The following is a 12,746-nucleotide window of genomic DNA, read 5'->3' as shown; positions in this document are numbered from 1 at the left end:
GCACCTTTAACCCCCTTGGAAGAAGAACAGCCCTGGAGTAAACTTTATCCAGTATTGTTTTCTTACACGTATTATTTCATTCACTCTTCCTATCTTATGAGGAAGGTATTATTTTTCCCATCTTTTAGTTGAGTAAACTGAGGTTTAGATAAAAGAACAGGCCTAGGTCCCTGTTAGTAAGTGATGGAGCCAGGATTTGAATCCATGTATCCCTGGCTTCAAAGAATGGGGCCGTAAGCACTGCAAACCATGGTCTCCTACATACTGTATTCGTCCTTCTTAGAGAGTACTGGGTAGAGAGTATATTTTATGGATTTTACAAAAACTAATAAGAGAACTGAACAAGTGCCCAAATGGGAAAAATGAAAATTCTAATCTAGCTATCAATATCATTAAAACTTAGGCACGGAACTTCCTAGTGGTTAAGGATCTGCCTTCCAATGCGGGGGATGCAGGTTCAAGTCCCTGGTCGGGGAAACAAGATCCCACATGGGTCCATGTGCTGCAGCCAGAGAAGCCTGTGCACAGCAATGGAAAATCCCACGTGCCTCAACTAAGATCTGACACAGCCAAATAAACAAATATTTTACAAAGAAAGAAAACTTGTGCACATTGATTAAAAAAGAGCAATTTTATTAGGTAAATACATTTTTTGTGTTTTTCTTTGGCGTTTGTCACCTATTGCTTCTGGGATACTGCAATGTCTTATAAGAATATCTTTCACGGTGTTTTTATAGACTAAGGTAACATTAAAAAAAATAAAAGACAAAAGCCAGGATTATATAAAGATGACCAAGGTTCTGCCTTGCAATTACCATGGATCTTTATTTGAAAATTTTAAAAATTCTTCAAATGGTTGAGGAAATGCATGAAAATAAATGTATACATAGTCCAAGTCATGGAGAAGGCAATGGCACCCCACTCCAGTACTCTTGCCTGGAAAATCCCATGGGCGGAGAAACCTGGAAGGGTGCAGTCCATGGGGTCGAGAAGAGTCGGACACGACTGAGTGACTTCACTTTCACTTTTCACTTTCTTGCACTGGAGAAGGAAATGGCAACCCACTCCAGTGTTCTTGCCTGGAGAATCTCAGGGACGGGGGAGCCTGGTGGGCTGCCGTCTATGGGGTCGCACAGAGTCGGACACGACTGACGTGACTTAGCAGCAGCAGCAGCAGTCCAAGTCAGAAACCTTTCCCATTCCTGTCTTTTTTTTTTTTTTTCAGATGGGGAAGGATAGTGATCAATATTTGGTTCTACATAGTGTATTGCACAGGGAACTCTACTCAGTGCTCTGTGGTGACCTGAATGAAAAGGAAATACAAAAGGGAAGGGAATATATGTATACATAGGCTGGATTCATTTTGGTGTACAATAGAAGCTAATGCAACATTGTAAAGCAACTATACTCCAATAAAAGTTAGTTTAAAAAATAGTCTTTTGTTATCTATGAATAATTCTTCCTTATGGATGATAGTTACTGTTCCATTAGGGAATCTTAATATATTTCCTTTTGTTTCCTGGCCACAGAGGCAGGGACCTCTCAACTCTTACGAAGATCCTCGCATGGCCTGTGGTTTCCAGTCGGTCTATCATCCACCGAGAGCTTGCTGCCCGTTCTGGGAAGAGACAGCTACTCAGGAAGTGCCCACCGGCCTTGAACACTATGGCTCAGGTAGGAACATACGTGGAGGCTGAGACTGAGGATGGAGTTGAGGGCCCAAGGCAACTGGATGCGGGCTGCATCCTGCCTCAGTTGTCATCACGGTGGCCCTGGCTTATGTGGGTGCTGGATGTTCTTGTTCTATGGGAAGTCCCAGAACTTTTCAGTCATTTTGAGTGACTTTATTCTCCAGTGACAGAAAGACTAAACTCTAGGAAAGGGCCCACGCGAGGTTTCTTCACTTACGTCTTCATTTTGTATATAGTTCTCTCCCCTTTGCCTGTCTGGAGTTTTAACCCCTAAAACCTGGCTGTTAACAAAGGACCTAGAAGGTTTTTAATTATGAAGTGTGAACCGGATGGACAGAGGGTGTGTGGACTAGTCAGCCTTTGTTGTTGTTTTAATTTTTATTGGAGCATGGTTATTTCAGTGTTGTGTTAGTTTCTGTGTGTGTGCGTGTGTGTGTGTGCACGTGCTAAGTTGTGTCCAACTCTTTGTGACCTATGGACTGTAGCCCACCAGGCTCCTCTGTCCCTGGGATTCTTCAGGCAAGAATACTCGAGTGGTGACTATGCCCTCCTCCAGCGGATATTCCCAACCCAGGAATCCAGCTACATTGGCAGGTGGATTCTTTACCACCAGTGCCACGTGGGAAGCCCGATCATACAGCAACGTCAATCAGCCATATATATACACATATCCTCTCCTTTTTGAATTTCCTTCCCATTTAGGTTACCACAGAGCACTGTGTAGAATCCCCTGAGTTATAGAGCAGGTTCTTGTTAGTTACTTATTTCATGAAGTGAAGTGAAAGTGGAAGTTGCTCAGTCGTCTCCGACTCTTTATGTCTCCATGGAATTCTATACAGTCCATGGAATTCTGCCAGCCAGAATACTGGCGTGGGTTCCCTCCTCCAGCAGATCTTCCCAACCCAGGAATGGAACCAGGATCTCCTGCATCGCAGGCATTCTTCACCACCTGATCTACCTATTTCATGCATAGTATCAACAGTGTGTATATATATATTGGTCCCAGTCACCAAATTTATCCCGCCCTCCTTTCCCTCCTTGGTGTCCATATGTTTGTTCTCTATAGTCAGTCTTCTTCTTACACGATGTAATTTCTTTCATTTGTCTTCTCTTTCCATCATCCTCTTCCGTTCTGCCCTGCTCCGCATTTGGCTTCTTTCTCCTCATCTGCTGCCTCTCTCCTCAACTCTTCCTCATAGAAGCTCCTCTCCTCAGAATTCCTTTCAGTCCTGACTTGCTGCTCACACTGCTGCCCTCTGGTGAACAGGATCCACTCTCCCAAGGAGCAGACAAGTTCAAAGTCCATACCCCAGTTCTATTGTGCCGGAATCATTGTGTTTCTCCCAAATTCCATTGGTCCTTGCTAACCTGCTAACTTTTTTGTTTATTTTTGATACAAAATGTAAAACCTTAATTTAGGGATCCTGAAATGATTGGTCCTGACAGTAAGTTCAATTTTCCAGGAGATCAGGTTATGATAATATATCCAGATACCAAAAAGCTGCATTTGTTTTCTCCCAGGACGAATTCTTAGCATAAGAAATTTCATGATGCTTACATGTTGTGTGTATGTATTTAGTGCTCTGCTAAGTCGCTTCAGTCATGTCCGACTCTTCGCGATCCTTTGGACGACTGTAGCCCGCCAGGTGCCTCTGTCCATGGGATTTTTCGGGCAAGAATACTGGAGTAGGTTTTGTGACTTCCTCCTCCAGGGGATCTTCCTAACCCAGGGATAGAACCTATGTCTCCTGTGTCTTCCGTATTGCAGACAGATTTTTCATCCTCTGTTCTGATGAAGTGCATAGGTGAAAAGCCCCTGGAAACTAACTTAAATGCAACATTTTTTGTTCCATATCTCTTTACCTGAGAACACTGTTATATGGCAAGTTATTTTTATAAAAGTGGAGAAATAAAGGAAATGTTTGTTTTGTTGCCTACACTGTATCTTTCACCTGAAATACACCGACAGACACAGAGTGAGAGGTGGGAACCCTTGATGGGGGCTGAGAAGGATGGGAGCTGGTCTGCGGTTGCCAGGTTCCCCTCCTGGGTGGGATGAAGTTGCCCCTGTGTTCCCTGTCTTGACTCAGCAACCCTTGATCTTGGAGGTGTTCTTTGGCACTACCTCGGATCTCAGACAGGATAGCATTTGTGTCCTCACTTTCTGCTTGGCATCTCAGTTCCCCCCAAGGATAAACACAGGTCTTGGCTATTCACCCATTTTATGAGGTGGCACAGAGGATTTTATAGTTGTTCACAGGTTAGACTTAAGGACTTAAAGTTTTAAGAGATGAGAAAAAGTGATCCTTTAAACATCTAAACCAAAAAAAAAAAAAAAGAAAGAAAAGAAAAAAAAGATTTTGTTTGTGTAAGCAAAAGATCAAAATGGTTTTGTCTATATTTGTATAATTCTTCAATCCTATTCACACCACTAGGCTTTGAAGTCTTATATCTCCCTATGCAACAGAGATTAAAGCTGCCTTGCTTTAATGCTTTCAGCTTTGGATGGTGCTTCTACGTGCTACCAATTTACAGTTTATTACATTTACTTAATACATCTTCTTAGTAGCTGAGGTCATCTCCACACTCACTTGTAGCTTAAAATCAGAATACCTCATTTTCATCAAAAAAATACACGGCCCATCTTTTTCTTAGCTAAGAAGTACATAAATAAGTGAAGATGATTTTTCAATCTCCTCCTTGTCAAGTTTCTCAAAGGTAAGAGTTTTTACTTCAGGGCCAATGAGATAATGTCTGTGAAGATTTTTAAGAACCTCAGGAGGAAGCTTCTTTATTTTATTTTTTTTAACTTTTTACTTTGTATTGGGGTTTAGCCAATTCAACAATGCTTTGATATTTCAGTTGAACAGTGAAGGGACTCAGCCATACATACACATGTATCCATTCTCCCCCAAATTTCCCTCCTATTCAGGCTGCCACATATTATTGAGCAGACTTATCTGTGCTATACTGTAGGTCTTTGTTGGCTATCCATTTTAAATACAACAGTGTGTACATGTCCATCCTAAACCCCTAACTTATCCCTTACCCCCATTCTTCCCCCTGACAACTGTAAATTCCTTCTCTAAGTCTGTGAGCCTCTTTTGTAAGTTCATTTATCTCATTTCTTTTTAAATCCCACATATAAGGGATGCCATATGATACTTCTTCTCTGTCTGACTCCACTCAGTATGACAATCTCTAAGTCCACCCATGTTGTTCAAATGACATTCAGTTCAGTTCAGTTCAGTCGCTCAGTCGTGTCCGACTCTTTGCGACCCCATGAATCACAGCACGCCAGGCCTCCCTGTCCATCACCATCTCCCGGAGCTCACTCAGACTCACGTCCATCGAGTCCGTGATGCCATCCAGCCATCTCATCCTCGGTCGTCTCCTTCCCTTCCTGCCCCCAATCCCTCCCACCATCACAGTCTTTTCCAATGAGTCAACTCTTCTCATGAGGTATCCAAAGTACTGGAGCTTCAGCTTCAGCATCATTCCTTCCAAAGAAATCCCAGGGCTGATCTCCTTCAGAATGGACTGGTTGGATCTCCTTGCAGTCCAAGGGACTCTCAAGAGTCTTCTCCAACACCACAGTTCAAATGCATCAATTCTTTGGCACTCAGCCTTCCTCACAGTCCAACTCTCACATCCATACATGACCACAGGAAAAACCATAGCCTTGACTAGATGGACCTTAGTTGGCAAAGTAACGTCTCTGCTTTTGAATATGCTATCTAGGTTGGTCATAACTTTTCTTCCAAGGAGTAAGCATCTTTTAATTTCATGGCTGCAATCACCATCTGCAGTGATTTTGGAGCCCCCCAAAATAAAGTCTGACACTGTTTCCACTGTTTCCCCATCTATTTCCCATGAAGTGATGGGACCAGATGCCATGATCTTCGTTTTCTGAATGTTGAGCTTTAAGCCAACTTTTTCGCTCTCCTCTTTCACTTTCATCAAGAGGCTTTTTAGCTCTTCACTTTCTGCCATAAGGGTTCTTTTTAATGACTAAGAGTCATTGCAAAAGACCCTGATGCTAAGAAGGATTGAAGACTGGAGGAGAAGAGAGCGACAGAGGATGAAACGGTTGAATGGCATCATCGACTCAATGGACATGAGTTGGAACAAACTCTAGGAGATAGTGAAGGACAGGGAAGCCTGGCCTGCTGCAGACCAGGGGTCTCGGACATGACTGAGAAACTGGACAACAAATGGCTGAGTAATACTCCATTGTATATCTGTGCCACATCTTCTTAATCCATTCCTCTGTTGATGGACATTTAGGTTGCTTAGGGGGAAGTTGTTTTAAAAATGCTAGGACTGACAGTCATGTAGAAGCTACTTTCCACAGTCTACCTTTTTAAGAAGGAAGCTGGAGTCACCTAGACTGGTGACTCTTGGGTAGGATGGGAAGATAAGGGCATATGATAACCAATCCTAAAATGACCTGGATTGTCTCCAACTGCAGCTTGGAAACTCTAGCCCGCTTCTATGAGGCAGTGGTGCTTTGGTGGCGAACATGATATCTGTAGTTCCCTGTATCCTAGGCTTCTTCCAATGGAAATATCTGGCAAAACCCCTGAGCCTTCCCAGCCCCTCCTTTGCCTTCTGAGCTGTCCAGATAAAGGAAGGGGTTGCAGTGATTATTTCTGGGCAGTGGTCCAGCCCTCCTCAGTGATAGGTGTCCTTTGGAAGGAGATCTTGGGGTTACAGGGAAGGGAGATGAAGACATGGAGCAGTCGATTTCTCCAGCTGCAGCACATTTCCTTGGAGATGTGTTGACTAAGAAAAAAAGAGAGAGAAAAATACTCTCCATTTTTTTTCATCTTCTTTTATCCTATTTATAACTTCAGTTTCCTTCCCGTCCTCCTAGCCACTCCCCAACCCTGCTTCCATTTCACATTCGTGCTCTGAGAAGGGATGCAGGCTCTTCTTCTGCCAGGACTACGCATCCGTCAGTGCCTGGGCTGCCCGGCAGGAGGGGCCATCGAGGACCCCTGAGGGTCCTTCCTCTGAATGTTGTTCCTATTCCCCGAAGGGACTGAGGCCCAGAAGGAGGAAAAGGGTGGAGGGAGGGAGGAGGGGGAGAGAATAAAGCTGAGAGAAAATGTGAGCAGGGGAGAGGTTATCAGGTGATGGGAACAGAATGCTCAGCAATCCAGACTAGTCACAAATTAGTTGGACAGAAGAACTGGTGAAAGGGGAAGAAAGAAGAGGTGTGTGGAAATAGAAAAGTGGGTGTTAGTAGAGAGACAGAGGAACTCTAGGACAGGAGACTGAAAGATGAATGGGAAGGGAAAAGAAGGGGAGGGGCAGATGGCATGAAAGAGAAAAAGAGATGAATCTGAGGACATTAACTCTACAGCTAAAAAGGGAAGCCACATTTGCATGCAATTGCCTGTGCAGCTGTACATCTCTTCATGACAATCTTGTAGTCATCATTTTCTTTCATTTCTACCTCCTCCTCCCGCTCGCCTCTTCCCCCCCTCCTTCCCATCAGCCTGAAGCCATTAGCGACAGCCAATGGGGACAGAGAGTGGGGTTCTGCATGAATGAATGGGCTCTTTCTATCTTAGCCTCTCCTCATCCCTCTGTCGGGGAGCCTGGTGAATCAATGGAGCCCCTTACACGAGACACGGCTGAAATGTCTGTTGCTGTTTATAGTCTGACTGGAGTGGAGCCCACTGGCTCTGCCTTCCCTCTGTTCCCTTCTTCTATGTTGTCCCCCCAGCTCAGACCTTTCTCTCAATCATCGTAGCAAGAAGCATTTTTGTAAATGTCAGTCTCTTGTTCCCCGTGGCTGAGAACTCACTAACACTTCACTGCCTCTTACTGTCATGACCAGCTCCCATCCATGGCCCCACAGAAGGGATGGAGTAGAAATGGCAAACTATTTTTAGACACAGACAGTGAGCTCAGAGTGGTGCCCAGACCCAGCTGGAGTCATGCAATGCCTGTTTTCCACTGGGAACCAGAATAGTGACATCAGAGACCCAACTGAGCACCCAGGCCACACAACTGCGGTCCCTCCCATCCGCTGATAGCTGTCCATGTTTGACTTGAACCTCATAGCTCTGATGACCGTGAATGATAATAATGTGTATCAGAAACTGTGACACACTTTCAGAGTGACATATTATCAAAGCATTTTTCATTTCAGGGATGGGTCTGTCTTGAATCAGCTAAACTTACACAGGTGTTCTTTGACCAAAGTTCACTTTTGCAAAATAGTTGTTTTGAGTTGGAAAGCATCTGTAGGTTCAGAACACAGTAAACCTAACTTACCCTCATGGGAATGGACCTATGGCCTCATTACCGTGGTCTTTGATTTGATAAGAGACAATGCTTTTGTTTTTCTTTTTGGATCATGCAATTTGCAATGTTTTTGGTCCTGGATCATAGTAAAAACCTCATCTACCGAGTCTTATTTCTCATTCTTGAGGAGAGAAGTGAAGACTCCAACCTCTAGAACCGGATTGCTTGGATCTGCCTATCAGCCCTTCCTAAATGTGTTGCCTCAGACAACTTATTTTATATTTCCACTTTCTCATCTAAACCAGTGTTTTCAAAGTGTTTCAGAGTCACCGGAGGGCTTGTTAAAATGCAGGTTGTGGGGGTTCTATCCCTAGGGTTTCTGATTCAGTGAGTCTAGGGTAGGGCTCAAAATTTGCATTTCTCTCAAAGTCTCAGGTGGTGCTACGGCTGTTACCGGTCTGAAGACTACCCTTTGAGAACCACCAAGTTAATATATGACAAGAGTAAAGCAGTGCCGTCACTAAGCAAGCACGATATGAATGTTTGCCACTGTAACTCTTTGTCCTGAAGCGCCCAAGCATCCGGAAAAGTGTGGGTATTGTTGAGTCAGAAAGTGACCCAGTGATGGGATGCACATTTTTGGTAGCCAGGGCCATGCCCTGGAAACTGAGAAGAGAGAGAGGGGAAGACTCATGCCTTGTCTCTTAGCAACTTTTATCCAAATTTGTATATGAGACTACCTTTATGTGATGTGAAGAAATGACCCCTAGATGAAATATCACATTTATGAGATAAAGGTTAACCATTAAGTGTGTGACTTTGAATCTTGCCACAGTATTTAAAATTTCTAAAATACATTTACTAGCAAAAGGGTTGAATAAAAGAGTGTCTTTCCCAAATAAACTTTGGAAGTTCAAGTGGGAGACTGTACTGAAAGTCTGAGTTCACGGTCCCTCCCGAGCCAGACGGCCAGGCGGCTGGGAAAGATCAAACCTGGACCAGTGTTTGGAAAGGGCTATCGACAACCAGGTGGGAAGTTTCAGCAGGAAAAACAGATGCCTCTGACTTGGCTTTTAAGTGTTGAGAATATCGAGGGAATGCCAGAGAGACTTGTTAAATGGAGATTCACCTTGCTCTGAAATGTTTCTTCTCCTAGCAGTCTTGTTCTTTCAGCTGATCATCTCAGATGGCCCTGTGGTTTAAAAAAAATGATATTTTAAACTCTATCTGCTGCACATATCTGTTCTTTCCTCATTCAGGGTATGTTTTCTTTTTTGAAAGGAGCTGTTCTAGGTTCTTTGTTCTTCAAAACAGTTCTGATCCTGTGTGTGTGGGTGTGCATGCGTACATTTGTGTGGGATGTAGTAATATGGACCATTCCTCTCAGGGAAAATTTTGACCTCAGAATCCTACTTGGTAGTTGTGTCTGGAAGAGGGAAGCTATAAGCCTGACTCAGGTTTTAGCCTTTCACGGAAGGGGCTACAGTTGGGGCCAAGCTGCCGGACAAACTGCTTCCAGGGAATAGCACTGCCAGAAGCTTGATGCAGGAAACCTTCTCCCCACCTGCATCCCATCTCTGAGAGGACCAAAAATGGCTAGGAGAGGCTTGGGGAAAGAGCAGCAGGTCTGCCTCCAGCTAGGAGTGAATTAGGAAGAGCATCCATATGCAAAAACTAGCCTGCACTCTGGCTCTGTCACTTTGTTCTTCTGATCATGAGGTTTTTACCCATGCCTGAACCTCTTCTCCATAAGTGAAAGGTATTTATCTGGCTATGGATTGAATTTGCTCCTATTTGCCAATGTTACATTGTCCCATCCATCTTATTCACCCCCAACCTCATCACCTTGGTAGCTCTTCCAGCTTGTGCTGTATCATATTCAGAGTACCATCACTTTCAGTTTAAGTTTTTGAGTATAAGCGGAAAGGTATTGAGTCCTAACAAAGGGTTAGGGCAGCCGTCCCCAACCTTCTGGCACTAGGGACCAGTTTCTTGAAAGACAATTTTTCCTTCTACTGGGGGTTGGGGGATGGTTTCAGGATGATTGAAGCGCATTACACTTTTTTGTGTGCACTTTACTTCTATTAATACTACATCAGCGCAGATCTTCAAGCATTAGATCCCAGAGTTTGGGACCCCTGGGTTAGGGGGCTTGGTGGCAAGAGCAAGAATACACCTGGGATCTTGTTCTCTAACCTTTAACAGGTCTGATCATTACACTCATTTCGAACAGTCTTGCGCTATTACGTAGAGTGCTATATTTCTACTTCAAGAAGTGTCATAGTATGTGATCAACAGACGCTACCTTTTCCTTACACCACAATCTCAATGTGAATTTAAGTGACCTAGTGCCCGACCCTTAAGTCCTGAGTCTTGCCCACATGCATCCAGCCCCAGACTGGTTTTCTGACACCTGCCAATTTTTCCTTCCCTTGTGTCCCAGTTTACAGAGAAATGAGAAGGCAGCCTGGTGAGGACCAGAAAGAGAAGCTACGTGCCAGAGAGTCCAGCAGCCCAGGGCAGGAAGGAGTGTAAAGACCTTCCGAAATGTAAAACACCCCTGCAGTTCCTCTGAAGGGAAGGGAACCGAGTGGGAGAAACCTGGGCCGGGGCTAGTGAATTACAACGGGGATGCGTGCGCTCTTTGGCAGTCCTCCAAGGCCTCTTCTCAAAAATCCTAGGAAGTAACAGCATTGCACTGGGAGTCCCAGGGGGCTGGGGAGAAAAAAGTTCTCTTAACTTTTTCAAACCACAAATATTTGGTCCGAGTTGGGAAAAGGTCCCTGGGGCACGGAGTTCTTATTGGATTCAAGCTGTCTGACCCCTCTTCGGGAACTCGGTGGGGGGAGCGGGGGCTGGGGACCCCGGTGGAGGCCGCCTGGCGTCAGCCCTCCTCTCCCCACCCCGCCGCCCTCGGTGAATGAAGTGCTGGTGGGTGAATGTGCGGGGGCTGCAGGCCGGCGGGGGGAGGGGACCGGGCGGGGGAGGGATGCGCGGAGGCAGCCTGTTGTTCTCAGCGTCTGGCCGCCTGGAGACTTACTCTCCAGATGTTCGCTGTGTTTATAGCTGCTGAAGCAAGAGACCCAGCTCCTTCATTAATAAGTTTCTTTCCTGCGCTGTGGCCAGGGGTCTCAGCTCAAGGCTGCAGCTGGGAGAGGCACGCTGGGGGGCAGGGACGAGGGGAGGCGCCCCTCCCCACCGCCCCCGCCTCCGCGTCCCTCAACCCCCCACCCCGCCTTCCTCCTGTGCAATCCTCCCAAAATACACGAGCACACAAAAAGAAAAACACCAGCAGATTTTTTATTTCAGAGAGTAAACACTTGGGCCGTGGGGGTCTGGAGGTTATGGGAAAAGAGGAAACCATCAGGCTAATCAGGCCGGCACACACTTCCCCTGCTGAAATAAAACAGAAATCATTGCTCCGCAGGCCGGTGGGTTAACCCCGGCGCTGCCAGCAAGGCGGGCGCACGCAGAATCCGCCCGGAGGGAGGCAGGGCGTCGGGACACGCTGCAAGACGGCTCCGGGAACGGAGAGGAGGAGAGCGCGCGGCCTCGGCCACTGGGCCACTGCGTTTGATGGGGGAAGCACGACTGCCCTGAGCCCGGCTTGAGGAAGAGACCGTTGGAACAGAAGAGATTGTGGGCGTAGATTCAGTTTTGCAAGAGGCTGGAGGGAGTTCTAGATGGCGGGATGGGTAAGGGGGCGAACCCTCTGTGGAGTGCACGTGCGCACTGATTCGGTTGGGAAATGAACAAGGGAGTTGAGACTGGCCTGGGCCCAGGTTCTAGCCTGGCCACCTACCAGCTGTGCGACCCGGGCCACTGACCCCTTCTGAGCCTCAGTGTCCTCATATGTGATAGAATAATGGTGGGGAACAGAAAACCGTATTGAAGGCAGACATGATGCGCACTGAAGCAAGGCTGTCAATTCATGATTTCATAGATGACTTCAGACTGACCAAGGCCTTCCTCCCTCCCGCTTTCCTTCCTTTCTCTCTCCCTCTCCTCCTATTAAATGCCTAAAGCTTCCATCTTCACTCACTTGCCCCCTCCCTCCTCCTATTAAATGCCTTCAGCTTCCATCTTCACTCACTTGCCCCCTAGGCTGGCTGTCTGGAGATCGTAAATATCTCATGGGCCAGAGGTCATAGGTCAAACATGAGACCTAATTGCACTCTGAGAGAAATTACCTTCCCACTGATGTAGAGGGCAACCTTTGGCTCTCTCTCAGGCTGCTCGTGGAACAGGCCCATCCGCTCTGGTTCGGTCTCTGCCTGCCTACAGTGGCCCAGTGAGCTGACCGTTCCCTCCACCCCATCACTGTGAGAATGAGGAGTGGCCAGTGCCTTCCCCACTGGCTTCCCCAACAGCTCCAGTTAGAGTCATTCACCACCTGTTTGACTCTTTTGGACTTTCTTGCAGATCTTTAGAATTTGTGTTCATCCTTGAAGGTGACATTAAAAAAACAAAATTCAAAACTCTCAATGCCTGAGATTGTCCTACGGGTCTTTCCTGTACCTCCTCAGACTTGCTAAACTAAACCTTGAGGGACAGAGGCAGTGATTTTCAATATCTACAGAACCAGGATTCTAGTTGCCTTTGCAGCTGTTGTGTGATTTCTTACCCGCTTCATACATGCTTTTTAAAAAAATCAGTCCTAACAACTTACACTGAGTCTTAAGCCTGCAGAGTCTCATAGAGCAAGGGTGCTTGCTGCCGATGTCTCAGAAACATGAGGTCCCTCTGAAGTTGCATGCAAGGATGTTTCTAAGGGTCTGTAGCTTTTCTTGGATTCTC

General features: G+C 46.0%; 1 protein-coding gene across 2 annotated transcripts in view; it reads left to right on the top strand.

Moving 5' to 3' along the window:
* The window catches only part of ETS1 (ETS proto-oncogene 1, transcription factor), a 141,595-nt gene that overhangs the window by 28,180 nt on the left and 100,669 nt on the right, over window positions 1-12,746 (top strand). For both annotated transcript variants that reach the window (XM_040255652.1, XM_040255653.1), the window contains exon 3: window positions 1,530-1,674. In XM_040255652.1, coding sequence (XP_040111586.1) covers window positions 1,530-1,674 — 145 coding nt within the window. The remainder of the gene's footprint in view (window positions 1-1,529; window positions 1,675-12,746) is intronic.

This window comes from Oryx dammah, unplaced genomic scaffold, assembly GCF_014754425.2.
Source record: "Oryx dammah isolate SB20612 unplaced genomic scaffold, SCBI_Odam_1.1 HiC_scaffold_15, whole genome shotgun sequence".
Classification (NCBI taxonomy): domain Eukaryota; kingdom Metazoa; phylum Chordata; class Mammalia; order Artiodactyla; family Bovidae; genus Oryx; species Oryx dammah.
The sequence above is the reverse complement of the archived record's forward strand: the minus strand, read 5'-3'. Positions and strand labels throughout refer to the sequence as shown.